General features: G+C 43.0%; 1 protein-coding gene across 1 annotated transcript; it reads left to right on the plus strand.

Moving 5' to 3' along the window:
- The first annotated feature begins 41 nt into the window (after positions 1–41).
- MEIKIN (meiotic kinetochore factor) lies at positions 42–14,839 on the plus strand. Its single transcript, XM_040603722.1, has 14 exons — positions 42–117; positions 499–819; positions 2,303–2,390; positions 2,618–2,696; positions 3,723–3,783; positions 4,483–4,620; positions 5,056–5,175; positions 5,418–5,457; positions 6,711–6,772; positions 7,535–7,629; positions 7,953–8,111; positions 8,475–8,543; positions 9,682–9,805; positions 11,282–14,839. The coding sequence occupies exons 1-14, from the start codon at positions 42–44 to the stop codon at positions 11,326–11,328; spliced, it is 1,479 nt and encodes a 492-aa protein (XP_040459656.1). The 3' UTR covers positions 11,329–14,839.
- Positions 14,840–15,245: the final 406 nt, after the last annotated feature.

Consider the following 15,245-nt stretch of genomic DNA (forward strand, 5'->3'; position numbering starts at 1 on the left):
CTCCATTCCCGTTTTTGCGTGCGCTTCCACCTGCCCCCCGGATGGAGCTCCAGGCGCGGGGAAGGATCGCCCAGACGGTCCGTGCCAGGGGCGGTGCGCCGGGCAGGGCCCGCTCGGGTCAGGCACGCATTCGGGTGCCAGGCGCCCGAGCACCGGCCCTGCCAGATAGCCGGGCCGGGTGTCAGGGCGGCGCCACCCCGCAAGGGCCCGCAGCGCTGCTCCGGGCAAGGACACGCTATTATTTGGCCTCAGAATTCGGTGTCTGCTCCGAGCCCGCGGCCGCCCCTGGCGCCGCCCGCCCGCCTGCCTCACGGCTCCTCCGGCCCGGCCGCCCTGAGGGCCGCGGGGTCCGCCCGGGGCAGCGCTCCCGCCGCCTCCCCGCCACCTTCGCTTACAGGCGTTCAACAGAACCCCCCAGGCCAGGCGCCGGCGGGTAAGGCGCCCGGGACCAGCGGCGGCCCCGCCCCTCCGCCCCCAGCGGCCCCCGCCCCCCCTCAGCGAGCGCTGGCGCGGGCCGGGAGGCGCCGCCTGCCGCCGGCCGGGGGTGGCGCCGCGCATGCGGGCTGGGGCGGCGGGGCGGGCTCGGCGCCGGCCCTAGGGCGCGGCACTTGCCAGCGGGGGCGGCCCCGGCCGCTCGGGGGCTGCTGCGGGGACGCGGCCCGCCATGGAGCGGGTGTGCCGGCACGCCCGGGCGCCGCGGGAAGAAGCGCCGCTTGTCCCCGCTGCCGGGTGCTGACCCGGGCGGAGTCGGCAGCCGGGCCAGCCTCTCCCGGCGGCGGCTCTTCGGGAGCGCGGCCCGCCGCGGGCTGCAGGCCGGCAGTAAGTGCTGCGCCGCCCGGGCTCCCCGCCGCCGGGGACCTGGCCGAGGGCCGGGGGCAGCGGGCCCGGGGCGGTGCTTTCCGTGCTGCGCTCGGCCTCCCACGGCGGCGGGAGGAGCGGGCGAAGGCGCCCGGCGGGTCGGGTCGCCCTGAGGGGGGGGTTCGTCCGTGCTGAGCCCCTGAGTGCTGGTGGCTTCGGCGGGGCTGGCGGGGGCGGCCTGGGGCAGCCGGGGGAGAGCGGGCTCCTCCGCTGCTTTAGCTGTTGGTCATAAAAAGGGGTTTTCCTTTTGTAAGCCACGCTTTATTTTCGGCCCCCCCCCCCCCCCCCCCCAAGCTAATGGATTCCTTCAGGATGGCCGCACAAGAGCCTTGCCCACCTTTGAGAGGTCGCTTTAAAAAATTATTTAATGTGCTCTGCAAAAGGAGCAGCCTTGGTGTGGAGTGCGGTTGAGCGGCTCCCGTGTTGGCAGTCGGAGCCCTTACAAAAAGCAGGGTGTGAGGAGAAGGTGTGCGGTCCTGGTGGAGGCTGGCAGCAGCAGGGTAACTTTGTAAATGGGAAAGACCAGCGTGGGATGTCTTGTGCCACTCTGATCTTGGTAACTTAGCAGTTTAAGACTTTAAGCTGTTGTTACAAGTATGATGAACGTTACTTTCTGTCTGGGTCCTGCTCGGCTGCCTCCTGCTCCCGGTGCTCTGTACTGGTGTGTACCCAACTGGGTGCCATGAGGTCTGCTTGCTTTGCATAACTTCCATGCTTTTGGAAGAAGGAGGGAAAGGGATGAGCCCTGTTCGGGAAAGGGATGAGCCCTGTTCACACGCTGTCCTGTCCTGAGCTCCCTGGAAGCTTCGGCTGAAGGCCTCTGCACCATGCTGAGTGTGGAGATGGATGGGTGCTCATTTAACTCGCTGTCGTGAAAGTGCACTCTAGAAAAGTTTGGCTGTTTCTAGTTCCTGGTTACTGAAAGTAAACCACAAAACTAAACAGCTTATAAAGTTGGTTTTAGGCTGTGGAAATATGTTTCTGAAATTTCCTGGTTCCTAAGTGAGTGTGTTATCATGGCCTTTGGAATTATATAGAGTGAGCACCAGGCGGTGTAGAAATTTTTATGATATGCCTGAGAAACTATTTAAAACTGATTTAGACTCGAAGTACTTTGAACCTAGGTGGAGTAAAGGTCACTTCCAGCATGTTGGTTTTTTGTTTGTTTTCTGTTAATCAAAAGGTTTCTAAAACACCTGAAGTATTTCTTGAAGTCTACTGGTTTGGGTTTGGTTTTTTTTTGTCTTGTTGATATACTGCTGAAAAAAAGCTTGGGTAAAAATAATGAAGCAAATTCAGATTTTTCAGTGCTTGTTGATATTAGGGTCAAAATTTTTATGAGCATAGAAGAGGGGAAACAGCTAAAGATGTCCTATTAGAAATAATAATCTACATTCTAATAGTAAAATTAAAATTACTGAGCTAAATATTTATTCTTCTTTAGGTCTGAAGAGAAAATCTGGTGTGAAAACCCTACCAGATATCAAAGAAAATCTTGAAGTTACCAATGTGAGCCCTTCTTGCAACCAAAGGTCTGTTAGAACTCATTCAAATACACTGTTATTAACACTAGCTAATCATTGATACTGTTTTGCCTGCATGAGACATCTCCTGGGGAGACACAGTCTGAATTCTCAGTAAACCGATGTTTGTCAGATTATTTGTTGGCACCCCGTAAGGGCATTTTGTAGTTTTTGTTGCTTTCCTCTAGACCGTTGTAGCTCTGTATATTGAGCTTAGCTTTGTTCTTCAACTGCAGCAATCAGGTAAATGTCAAAGAAAAAACGGACTTGGAAATAAAAGTAGAGAAAACAGAAGAAAGCACTGTACTACTGAAGGTGAGAATGCTGTCTTGCTCTTTGCTAGTAATTTATAGAGGATGAATCAAAGAAACGTGGCATGTTAAATTATTTTTCTAATCAAGTAGAATTTTCTGTGAGTTACATGTGTGTGCGCACACTCTTCCAGCTGAACTGTATTTTGTCCTGTATTTTGGTGACACTTCCTTGTGTCTTTGGCCAGAATAAAAGCTGTTGGAGCTATTAGTAGCATGAGAAAACATCAATGCTAATTACCCTTTAACAAGGAAAGACTGTAGCAGTTGTGTTGTGTGGAAGATATCTCATTAGAGTGTGATTCCAGAGAATTTGCTCACTTCTAGTTCAGACACAGACCTTTGGCAAGTCACTGCTATGCTCTTCCTTGTATTAATAAAATTGGAACAAAGTATTTTGAGATGACTGAACAAAAGTGTTAAGGACGATTAATGCTGCAGTGGCAAGAAAGTAGTTCACCAGGTGTTTGAACTGAAATCTGTTACAGAAAAGGGCTCCAGTGATGTTGGTATAAAAATATTTTTCTTTAAAATGTTAGCCCTTATTTAAAGTCCACCAGTTACTTACCTTTCCTGCAAATATTTAGTTTTGTAGAATGCACTACGTAAATTACATAGTTGTAATTATAGAAATGGTCCAGGATTCTGAAAGTGAGCAGCGGTTAAAAAAACAAACAAACAAAAAATGCAAATTAAACCAAAACCAACGACAGGGGAATTTGTTACTTCACTGCTATCATGCATAACTGCAGTTGATGTCAGTATGCCTTCACTGGAAGTCTCATCCAACAAAGACTTTAGGATCAAATGATTGGGTATTCGTTATGAATTTTAGAACTTAAAGTCAGATTGCTGATTCGTTAACAATGCGTGAAAAACCCTAGTACAAATTACACTGTGAATAGCAAGTTTAAGTGGTGAAGTACCAGACAGGAAGTTTCTGATCTACTAATGTAGGAATACATTTAATTGGGTTTCTTTGTGTACATCCAGTTTTCTCAGGTTGTTTGCATTGGTCATTTAATTTTAGGAATCCCTGATAATCAGCTCTGAAAGTAAAGAAAGTCTGAAAGATGCTGAATGGACTTCAAGTGAGTTTAATGGCAATATCTTATATTATTAAATATATTTTTATATCTGTGTAAAACTAAATATAAAATTTGTTATGTAATTTTAATTATAGTTCTATAAAAGTACTGGCGTGCTGTTCTTGTACTGGTTCTGACTGTGTGGTATTAGAAAGTAAAGGTTTTGAGACCACTGGCTGGATTTCTGCCTCTTAGTCTAGCACGTGGCTTGGCTCACATGAATTGAGTGTAGGTAGCACAAACAGGAGAGGACCCCTACAAGACCCGAGACGGTCCTGAGCCCAGCCTGCTGCAAACTGCATGATCTTGGTTTTATCATTGACAGAACTACTTGTTGACGTGAGTTCTTCAATTTATTCAGCGCTGTGTTTTTAAAAGCTTGTGGGTAAATAGTTTGTCCTTCTGAAAACAAACCTGCCTAAGAATTGCCTTACCAGAGGCTAAATTCTTCAGGTATTTCTGGTGAGCCTTGGGCAAGGAACTTGCCTTCTGTTAGCTTATGGTAGTGTAAATTTGGCTTCAGGGTGCCCTTTGTTTATTTGTTTCTTTAACTGTATTAAGAATTGGTATAAGATACTGACTTGACAATATTTAACTCATCACAGGAATGGAACTTAGATAAGGAAATCCTAACGGTTTGTGCAAGATGATACTTTTTTTTTCTTTTTTTGGTAGCCAGCTTTTTTGTCTCTCTCTCTCTAGGTACAGGAATGACTCTTCCTACAGGTGTTTCAACCTTTCTCCTAGAATGTTTAGATGTGGATAGAACTGCAGTTGGTAACACAAGTACTAGTGACAGCCTGAGCAGTTGCCCATCCCCTGAAACATTCAGATGTTCAGGTGAGACTTCTGGGTTTTTGATCTTTGTTTGATGTAGAAAATGTGGGGGGACTATCTACAATAGGAAGACTAGTCTCTTGGTCTGACTCACCATGTCAGATATTTGCCGTAAGCCAGCCTTTGCTTAACATGGGATCTGTATATCTGGTCCTCCAATCCAGTGTGAATCAGGTCCTGGTGTAATGTGCGTGATACTGTAAACTTAAAAGTATTCACCAAACAGCACACACAAGCTGCTTATTGGGGATGACCAACAAATCTACTTTGAGTCAAATTCTTCCGAAACTATTCTGCAGCTGTTTGAACCAAGGCAATGCTTTCACTTTGCTTTGGAGCTCCTATCTTGTCAATGTGATTGCTTTAATTTTGGCCACAAATTTAATAACTCAATGAATTTCAGCATGAGAAGCTTGCAATTATATCTCTTATGTCCAGAAGAAAGCAGTTTCTACTCTGAGGACTTTGGCAAGTACAAGAACTCTACTCTCCTGAATTCCAGCAGAGCAGTGACCATAGATAAGATGCCACAGATCTCAAATGTTTCAGCAATATTAGGTAATTCTTTTCTACAGTACTTCAGAATATATACATAAACAAACCTCACTCTGTTGCAAGGAACCTGTGTAAAATATGTGACAATAATTTCATTAAGGGATGTCTGCATAATGGGGAACAGCTCCCTGTTAGTGGTCTGTGCTTGCTTGTAATACTTTGCCTTATAATTCAGTGTGCACTAAACCATTGCCTAGTTTGCATTGCTTTTTCTTTTAAAGTTTAGCTTTTATGGTTTTTTTTAGAACCTGGTCCGGAGGATTTTCAAGACCAATACGCTAGAAGGTAATGTGCAAAGCAGACTCTTTGATGCACATAAATGTTCAGTTTTTTCTCTTCTGAATGGTATTTAAAAGGAAGGCCAGTATGAATAAACCTCTGATCCTGCACACGCTTCTTCTGAGTTTCAGCTACCTGTGTCTTTGCTGACTTTGAAATTGGTGCATTAAGTCAAGTAAGAGTTTGCTTTACAGAATTTGCTTGATCTTGTAACTGTAAGGGAAATCAATGCAAGAAAACTCACTGAAGGATTTTGGGGAAGGGGATGTTTATTTACAAAATCCCTAAATAACTTGCTTTTATCCATTTGCAGTTTCGCTGTCAGATTTCATTCAGTCGCAGTCAGCAAGGTGTGTGTGCCCAGGTGGTCTGGCCAGCGTTGCCTGTGCAGAACAGGGTGTGAAGGGTACCTCTTGTCAACTCCTCGTTAAGTCTCTGGTGTTCTGTAGTTAGCCAGGACAAAACTAGGTTTTGGGTGCATCTTTTATATTCTTTAGGAATCATCAGCTCATACGGGTACGCCTTTCCTTCAGAATAATGCTGACTTCAGCCTTTTTAAGTCTTGGGGCAGGTTGCTGCCCATTGTCAGTTTTTCTTGTTTGTAATACATGTCTACCAGGAAGTAGAATGGTGTATGTGATATGCTGCGACCCCGGTGCCATCCGCCTGCTGTTAGGATGCCAGGGTTTCTGTTGACAAGTCATCTGCAGGATGCTTTGGTCACAATGAAGGGTCTTCTGTACTTGGCCTTGTCACAGTGTTGCCTTCAGGTCCTGACATAAAAACCTGAGTAACGTGAGTGCTTTTCTAGGAACAGTATAAATTCTTTTAACCCTTGTACTGCTGTTTCCAGTCTTTTACATGCAGACATTTCCATTCATAACTCATTTATACCAATCTTACAGTGTTACAGATCTTTACACAATTCAATCTGAATTTTATTGTGAACCTAATTTTCCCCTGCATCCTCCTTGAATATGTTCTGTCCTAATATGCTTCAGTGCTGAGTATGTCTTCTGTGGGTCTTAAATTGCAAGTATGTTCAGAATAAGCTGTGTGACTTGATGATAAACTATCAAATAACTGTTAAGTGTGATTAAGTAACTCGGTAACAATATTTTTAAAAAGAAGCTTTATCCCTTTTCACCCAGTCTATATTTTCCTATTATTTCCTTATACATTGGTGGTGGTGTGGTGGTTTTTTTTTTAACTTTAACATTCGTTCAGAATAGTTGTTCACTTTTTTCCTCCTCTTCTAGAAAGCGACCATCAAATTGCAATTATAGTTCTTCAGCGTTGAGTGTTTCAACTACTTTGGCAGGTAAAATACAACCTGAAGCAGTTGTACTAGCTGTGAGACAACAGAATATTCTACCCAAACTTAAATGATGCCAAAATAACAGAACCAAGCTTCCACTGGGTCATTTGTCCCCCAGCACAGGCTAAGCTCAACTGTGTCTAGAAGGGGAAGTGTGAATTGAAAACCTTCTCTGTGAGTAATACTTGGTCCTAATTCATGTGTTAGTAGAGCAAAAAAACCCCAAACCCTGAGTTTTTTTATTTAATCACCTGTGATGCTCAATGAAAATCAGTCTTATTTGACTTATCCAGGAACAGAACTGTTTGTGTCATGCTCCTTACTTGAACTTATTTTATAGCAGCTTCACAAATACTATTAGTAGTCTCTCATGTAGCTACAGTTCTGGACTCTGAGTGATGCAATTCTGGCTACAGCTCAGGTACCGCATAATTTTCCTGTGCTTAATTTGGACAGTAATAGCAGCAGAAGTTGCCACTGGCAAAGACTGCTGTGATTATGCAGTTCCTCTGCTCCCACGTTATGAGTGCCTAGCAGTATAGCCAGGTGAGCATAAGATTAATAAGCAACCTTGTTTCCTCAAGGAAAGGGTAAAAGCAGCCCTGTTGGGAGGGAGAGGAGGGTTGTACTGAAGGGAGGAAGTGTGTTTACATGGGTGGCTTTGGAACGATCCCTCTTTGAAAGCTGTCCTGTAAGACATGGGTTGGAGAGTAGTTGTGGTCTTTGTCTCAAAGTTAATTAAACTTGTTGAAAATTTTATCACAGGGAAAAAAGTCTGTAAAATTACAGCCGCAAGAGAGAGAACTCCAGACCTAAGAACTGGTATGCGCTGTTCTTCACCGTTAGGACCGGAAGGAAAGGTGAAGGATCCTTAATAGATCAGCCAGGTTTTAACACAGATGACTTGCTTTTTCCCTGTATACATGCAAGACTCCACTTAGAAGTGTTGCAGTTCCCTTGAAAGGGGTGCTTGCCTGTAGCTTGTACATCTGGTAGTGAAGCTGTAGCTTGCTCTACCTCAGAATAGCAGTAATAGTCGTGGGTGCCCCCTGAGCTCACTGGTTTTCAGACTGTGCCAGTGGTACTGAATTGGTTGTGTTTGGGTATGACAGTGGGACTCTGTTGTTTACCAGACTATGGAGATTCACTTTATAACGCAAAATGTAATTGTTTCACCTTTTAGTCTGATAATCAAACTGCTAAACCCAAAATGCTGAAGTGTAAGAAAAAGGAAAAAAAATCTACGTTATCATTCAGTCAGCTTGATGCCTCGGGAAACGCTTCAGCCAAATCGGTGGAGTTGGCAGCAGATGTACTGCCATCCAAACGGACAGATGCTGTGGTGGGTAGTATTCCCATTGTGCCCTGCTGATTAGCAAAGATATAAAATTGACATGAGAGTTTTAAATCCTGACAAAAGTTACAGTTAAATATGAGAAGTGGTAGGAAGTGCTTTATCCCCTAGTTGTGACGGGGACCTGAAATGTGTGTGCTTTGCGCTGCAGTAAACTGATTCTTTGTCTTAATTTTGGAATGCGTAAGAACAAAAAAGTGAACAACAGGAATTCAGTACTTAAACCTGAAAAAAACTATTATTAATTCTAAATGGAGTTGTTATAAATGGTATTGTGTACTAAGGGAATACTGTAGGACTAATAATAAACAGCAAATAATTGGTGCTGAATTCTTCTCTGTTTTTGTTTAGCAAATGAGTTCCACCATGCTGATCACAGGGGAAAATAATCTTGATGATGCTCGGCCTGCAGAGCTAAATGTGAGTGTCTATCCTGATGCTTTTTTCTTTTAAATGATTAAACCCAAACAAATAGTTCTTCATGGCAAGGTCCAATTCTGGCTATACTTGTGCTACAATACAAATCACACAACAAACTACATGTTAAATTCTATCAGCTGGACAGTTAAAATAACTAGTTTCTTTGTTGTAGGTAGTTATCTGTTTTGTATTTTTACATCTTCTAATTTAAAAACGGCACCTGGTAGCCTTACTTGCATTACTACTTTGATAAAAACTTGATATTTAAATGCCAGTTTGAATTCTTTGCCAGTAAATGTAGTATAGTAACACCACTTCTCTCTGCAGGAATAGAAGTGACATCTCTCGCTTTCATGCCATAGCTCCCAATGAAACTGGCAAACTCTTAACATCTTTTAGAAAAAGGGAGACTGCTAAAATAGAAAGTCTGCGTAATTTTGCAGGAGAGTATTGGGCAGAAAATCATACTGGGATTTCCTAGTGTTACTGCAAGCATACTTGAGTTTCATGGATACTAGATTAACGAATAGAGAACATTCAAGGTCTCATTGTAGGCTGAAGACAAGAATTACTGGAGTCCTAAACTGTATTTTTTAAGCAACAGAACATCTTTTGCATGAGCCAAGAAGTGTTGGTCAATTTGAATTGTTGTGTATTGTTTATTTGGGCAGTTATTGCTGTATGTTTAAAATTTTGATGGAGCTGCAGCTTAGCTTGTCACTGGTGTGCAAAGCCTCACCTGCAGAAGACCTATTGCTGAATACCACAGGTCCATATGTAAATTCAGAAGAAGCTGTTCCTGCATCTCTGAGCTCAGAAACAGAAATATTCCTTGAACTCCAGGAGAAAAGAATGGTTTTGAGGTCCTGATTTTATTATACTCTTTAAATCCAGTTTTGGCATGCTAGTATGTAATTTACTATATATTTAAGCCTGACAGTATTACAAACGGCTAAAGAGAATTTTTAAACTTCAAAGCTTTCTATCACCCTTTCTAATAGCATATTAAGTGTACACAGGTAGTCCTAAATATTTTCTAATGACATCCCTTGAAATGTGCATGTCATCTCTTAATTTCCCTAGAAGAATTTCTTCGATGGAAATAGTTGTATGAGTGAAATGTCATTAATCTTTCCAGCCTCTGTGTGGCAGACAAGAAATCTGCTCCATCGTTAGAACTTCACCACGCCAGAGGCCTTCCAAACCTCACCCAATTCCAGTTAACACAAAAGCGTTCTGCCTTCCCGAAGGAGTCCCTGAAGGTAACAGAATTTAGAACTGGTTCACTGTGCAGTTCACTGGCTGTTTGAGTGTTTAAAGGTGGCTTCTTTTTCTTAAGTCTGAATATTTGGAAGAATCACAAGGCTAAATAGTAAAAAAGGCTGAAAACTTTGAATTTCTGACCTAACGGTGTTCTTGTGCAACAGTACTTCGCTAAGGAAGTACACTAACGCTTTCTCCTTCACGGACCTTTAGCAAAGGAATTCATACAGTATAGCCGTTTCCTAGGCTGGATCGTTAAGGCCTGAAGTGCTGCTAGGTAAGCGGGATATCTGCACCTCTTCCAGTTACTCCTCAACGTAACTTTGAGCTTCAGTGCTGGTATAGAGACTCCCTAGAAAAGATACCAGCTTGTTTAGTAAATTGTTATCCCGTGCCTTATTTCTAGCGTGAATATATCTGACTTCAACTTTTCAGCCACTGGGGTGTTTTATATCTTGCTCAGCTAAACTGAGCTCTTTAGCGTTCAGTATTCCCACCCCCACCCCCCCCCAAAAGTAGTTCTCATAGTAGGGTGTATTTTAAAATTATCAGTTTCTTTCTAAAGGTTTCTGTGTTTTTCTCCTGAGACCCTTAACATAGGGGAATCTCCTTTCTTCACTTCCTAGGCTTTTGTTAAACAAAAATGAGAACTGTGTACAAAACTCACTCATCAGTACCATAGAGGCGAAATCCGCTCCCTTTCCAGTCTCCCTTGCAGTTCCCCGCCGTGCCGCTGGATGGCGTACATCTTCCTAAGTTTGAAGTCGTTCTTTACAGACCATGTCTGCAAGCTTTCTGCCAGTTGTATGTGTCACTTGGGCTGCTTTAATTTAATACAGAGATACTGCATAAGCATAATAGCTTTCAAAAATACTGAATATACACAAATTTTCAATGTTATTGCAGTCTCTTAGGTCCAAATACTCTCCTACTTCATTACAGATTGAGTTACATTCAGCATCTAGCGTGCAGGGAAGTGCTTTTTAAGTGTGTGGAAGTATGAATTAATGACAATCATTTGATGGTTCTGTACAGATCAAGGAACAAGGATGTTAAGTCGTGCCCAAGAGAACTGTGGTAATACAGAGCATAAGTTGTACTTGATAGGCAAGTGGATCTCAGGAATTAGCCAGTGTTGGCAGAACACAAGTTTGGTTTTGTTACTGCTTTTCTAGAAAAGTCTAGGAATCGGGAATTAGGCTGCATAAAGGTGGCGGTGGTGAGGTGTATGCTGGATGTTTTCATCTCTGCTCAAGGAGTCTTTCAAGTGATGGTTTTCTTCATTAGGAATGTACATACACTCAAAACTACTGTTCTCACTGGCAATTGACCTACAAGATTCAGATTCCTCCAAAGAAATGATAGCATGGATATCTGTTGAACATCTAAATGGCTTGTCAGATCTATGAGCTTTCCTTTACGCTTGAGAATGTGCTGCTTAACTGATAGTATTTAACTTACCCTTTTTTCACCAGATAATATTACGAGTACCAAAAATTGGATCTACTCTAAAGACAGATGAGATTTCTGGGTTTCAGCAGGAGTCAACAGAAGAAATAACTGTCTTTCTGCTGTGGCAGGGAGGTGAAACAGAACTACTAACCAGTAATTAATGGCCTTATTTTTTTTGGCATATACATTGTTTGAAATGTAGTACAATGCTTTGCTGTAAGCTTGTAAATAGTTCACAAAAGTACTTTAATATTAAATGGTTTTGTACGAGCAACTAGATCTTATGCTGGGCATTGTTCTGTAAGAAATCCTTAAAGATGATTCTTCAGTTCATTTAGGTTTTTAAAAAGTGTGACTTGGGAACAGCAGACCAAATTGCATTAATGGAATTATTTTTGGCCCTTGCTCTGCCAGGATTTCTAGGTTTCTCCAGTAGCGTTTGTATCTAAAGATGTTACCCCTGCTTGAGTAAAGCAGTGTTAATGCTGTTTATAAAGGTAGCTGCATGTCCTGGAAATGCATGTGTAAAGCATTCATCTGCCTTCAGCGACCCAGAAGTCAATAGTACACTAGCCAATTCTTGTGTACTCCTTGTATGCTTTGTATAAATGCACTCCTTGAATGCTTTGGTCTCCAGAACTTTGGAGGTACAGGACTCTGTGTCTTCTGCTGTAAATTCATTTACAGAACATGAAAACAAGTTGTCTTCACCCTACCATCACTGCATGCTAACTTTTTATAATAAGCGCTGTCACCATTCTAGGCACATCCACTGTCATCTCGGAGTCCTTCCTGTCTTCATCTCTGTCACTTTGTAGTTTCACTTATCTCAGTCATTGGGTCTTCTAGTGGCTTCAGACTTGGGTGAAGGAAGTAGGTGCCTTACATGAATACAAGGGTGGAAAAAACCCTTTTATAGCTGAACTGTCTCAAGAACTGATACCAGTATTCTGGATTTTCAGATTCCTTCTCACACTGTGTGGCATATAGGATACATTCCCAGTCAGTGCTTCCAGTTCAGTTTGTGGATTGTTAATCCATAAACGTGCTGAATGCTTCAGAAAACAAGAGCATGGTTTTTCTCCACTTGAATTCACTGCAGGCTAAAGTAATTTGGATCCCCTATGGTGTTCTCACTACACTGCCCCTTACTCAGACTTTTGTAGTTATAAAGGAAGTTTTTCAATGTTTTAAAATTATAGTATGGCTTTCCAAACCTCTTGAAGTCTGAGTTTGTTTCTCAGTATTATCACCCAGAATGTTCATGCCCTGGAAAATAGTTGTGTATTTCCAAAAAGAGCACGTCAAGAAGACTTAGAAAATCCACAACTTTAATTAGTTTGACTACATTTGAAAATACCTGTGAAAGTTCAGACCCTGAGCTCTGGGGTAGAAGGAAGTGCATATTAATGCTGCTAGATTAGTCTACGAACAAGTATTGTATAAACATACCATATGGCTCAAGGTTAGAAATTATGCCATTAAGTTATTTTTCCTTTTAAGTGTTAGTAGAATGAATTCTGCCAATAACTCCTTGGAGTCCTCTCAGGTATGCTTCTAATTATCAATATCCTTGTTCTTGCAAATACTAAGCCACCGGTAATTATGCAAGAATCTAGAGCCCCTAGGAGATAGAGGTGAGCTCTTTGATGCAGTTTTAAGCAAAATTGAAAGTTATGTATCTAATAAGTCGTTATGATGATGATTGTTCAAGTAAAGGATGATCTAGGATGAGAGATGTTTGTCATAAGGGTATTCTCAGAGTCCTAGCCAAAAACACTTACTTTACCTCAAACCATTTTGAAGTTTCTATGCAAGAAACAGACTAACACTGACAAGCTAACTGGAGAGTACAAGAGAAGCAAATATGGTGTGTAACCCTGGAGTTAGTTGTAGCAGCCCAAATACTGCTGAGTTTTGCTTTTGTTTTTCTTGATGTGAGGAGGCTATGTTAGAAGGACAGAAATACCATGAGCCACAATCTCTCTTGTCCTTCCCTTCAGTTATGAAAGCGCTGCTTCTTATTTTCATCTTTTGTCTGACTCTCAGAGAAAGTGTAATTAATTACCAGACTAGTGCTCTGCCCCAGGGAAGGAAATCTTATTCATGCTGAGGCCGCAACAATATCTACTCTTGTTCTGCTTTTCTCAAAGGGAAGGCATTTACCCATGTTTTGGTTTTAAACTGAAGAATGACTGCATAAAATTTCATTCAAAGTGGAAACTGGCTCTTCCATATTAGTGGATAAAGGTTATGGGTCACAGCCAGTTAACGGGTAGTACAGAAGAGCTTATTTCTGCAGTGATTCAGGAGAGAAATCTGTTCAGTGTCAACAGGGCTGCTCTCTCTCGTCCTAGACATGATGAAGTCTTAATGGCGTGAATGGAATTGCTTAGTGAGTCAGTCTGTGCAAGAACTGCGATAATACTTCATCACTAGGAATTGTGCATTGCGAATGCATGTTTAGTAAATGTATTATACATAAATCTGTATTTAATATAGATTTATATATCTAATATACATATGCAAGAGGTTTTTCGTTAATACGGTTCAGTTAGTTCTGTTATCTGAAGTGTACTTCTAGGAGACTTTGACTTAAAGTGGTTGGAGATGATGAAAGATGTTTGCTTCTCACACCAGAGTGCTACACGGGTACATGTACTAGTTGTACTGTTGGAGGGTAAAGCCCTTACGTGCAAATGGTTCTGTTCTGGCTCATAATCTCTAAACGCAGGAGAGGTTTGGGCCGAAGGCAACGCGCACCGAGTGGACACGGTTGAAACTAGTGTTCTTTGTGTAGGTATGAAGATCTGCCTGTACAGGGATTTTTAACAAGAGCATGGACGATTAAACTTGTATTTATCACTTTTTCTCTGGCTGTCCACCCTCCACTCCCTTGATTAAGGCTTGATTGACATACCTACCAGAATCACTTGCTCTATTAATAGAGTTTTGGAAGAGGCAAGTATTTTACTTTTAAAGGGACTCTTCAGCTTGAATTGTACTGCACTTGATATTAGCTAAATCTTCATCGCTGTAAATTGTGAAACTACTGAAAGCAGAGTTATGTATTCTGGCCAAAATTCTATTAGTTTGTGGTGTTCCCTCAGGACTTTTTATGTCTGAGACAGTATTTGCGTGCCCATCTCGAAGCTAGGGGGCTTTCACGTGGTGAGGGGGTGTTCATCTCTAAAGCTGTGACAGGCAGTTGTATCTTCCATACAGCACAAGGAGGAAAAGTTGCATCTAAATGTCATTTCCTATTTTCTGTTAAAATTATCTTCAACTTCTAGTAGATGAAAACCAAAGTTCCTACAGATGGCTGACTGTCAAGAGTTGTTGTATAGATATGTTACACATGCACTAAATTAGGCCTTTTAAAAATAATCTGCTTAATTTAATCTTACATCATACCCGGTTTAATTCCATTTTCTAGGGAAAGCAGATGAGTCAGTTTTGTCAGTCCTTAATTAAACTTTCTAGTAGTGTTGTATCTGAACAGCAAGGCTTGGAGGAGACTCTTAACTGTAACCAGGATTTCCATTTCATTTAAACATTTACTAATAAAAGTTTTGCAAAACTCCACGGCTCCTTTTGCTTTTATAAAAGCAATCGCACTTCTTTGTTTTGCTTGTATGCTTGTTCTGCGTTCACCTGCCGCGTATTAAGTCCGAAATACAGAGGTGGAGGCGGCCCCTCGGGTGCCGTGCCGCTGGCCCGGGGGGGCGGCAGGACGGGGCGGGGGTGCAGGCAGGGTCGCGGGGGGCGGTGCTGGGCCTGGGCCTCGTCGTGCCTTTGGTGCTTCTGCCTTCCCTGCCCGCTGGAGGAGAGCGGGGCCGGGGCGCGTTATCCTGGGGCGGCCGCTGCGTGTGTGCCCCCCCCCACCCGCCCGCGGTTGCCGCCGCAGAAGCTGCTGGGGCGGGCGAGTCCCCCGCCGCCGTTGGTGGCCGCGCTGCCGCTTCCCCGCCGGCGGGCCCGGGGCTACCG

Source organism: Falco naumanni, chromosome 8 (assembly GCF_017639655.2).
Source record: "Falco naumanni isolate bFalNau1 chromosome 8, bFalNau1.pat, whole genome shotgun sequence".
Lineage (NCBI taxonomy): Eukaryota > Metazoa > Chordata > Aves > Falconiformes > Falconidae > Falco > Falco naumanni.

Coding starts and splice junctions, on each gene's coding strand:
- MEIKIN (XM_040603722.1), top strand. CDS start 42: ATGGAGCTCCAGGCGCGGGGAAGGATCGCCCAGACGGTCCGTGCCAGG. Junction 5,458..6,710: donor CAAGACCAATACGCTAGAAG/GTAATGTGCAAA, acceptor CTCCTCTTCTAG/AAAGCGACCATCAAATTGCA. Junction 8,544..9,681: donor CTCGGCCTGCAGAGCTAAAT/GTGAGTGTCTAT, acceptor TAATCTTTCCAG/CCTCTGTGTGGCAGACAAGA.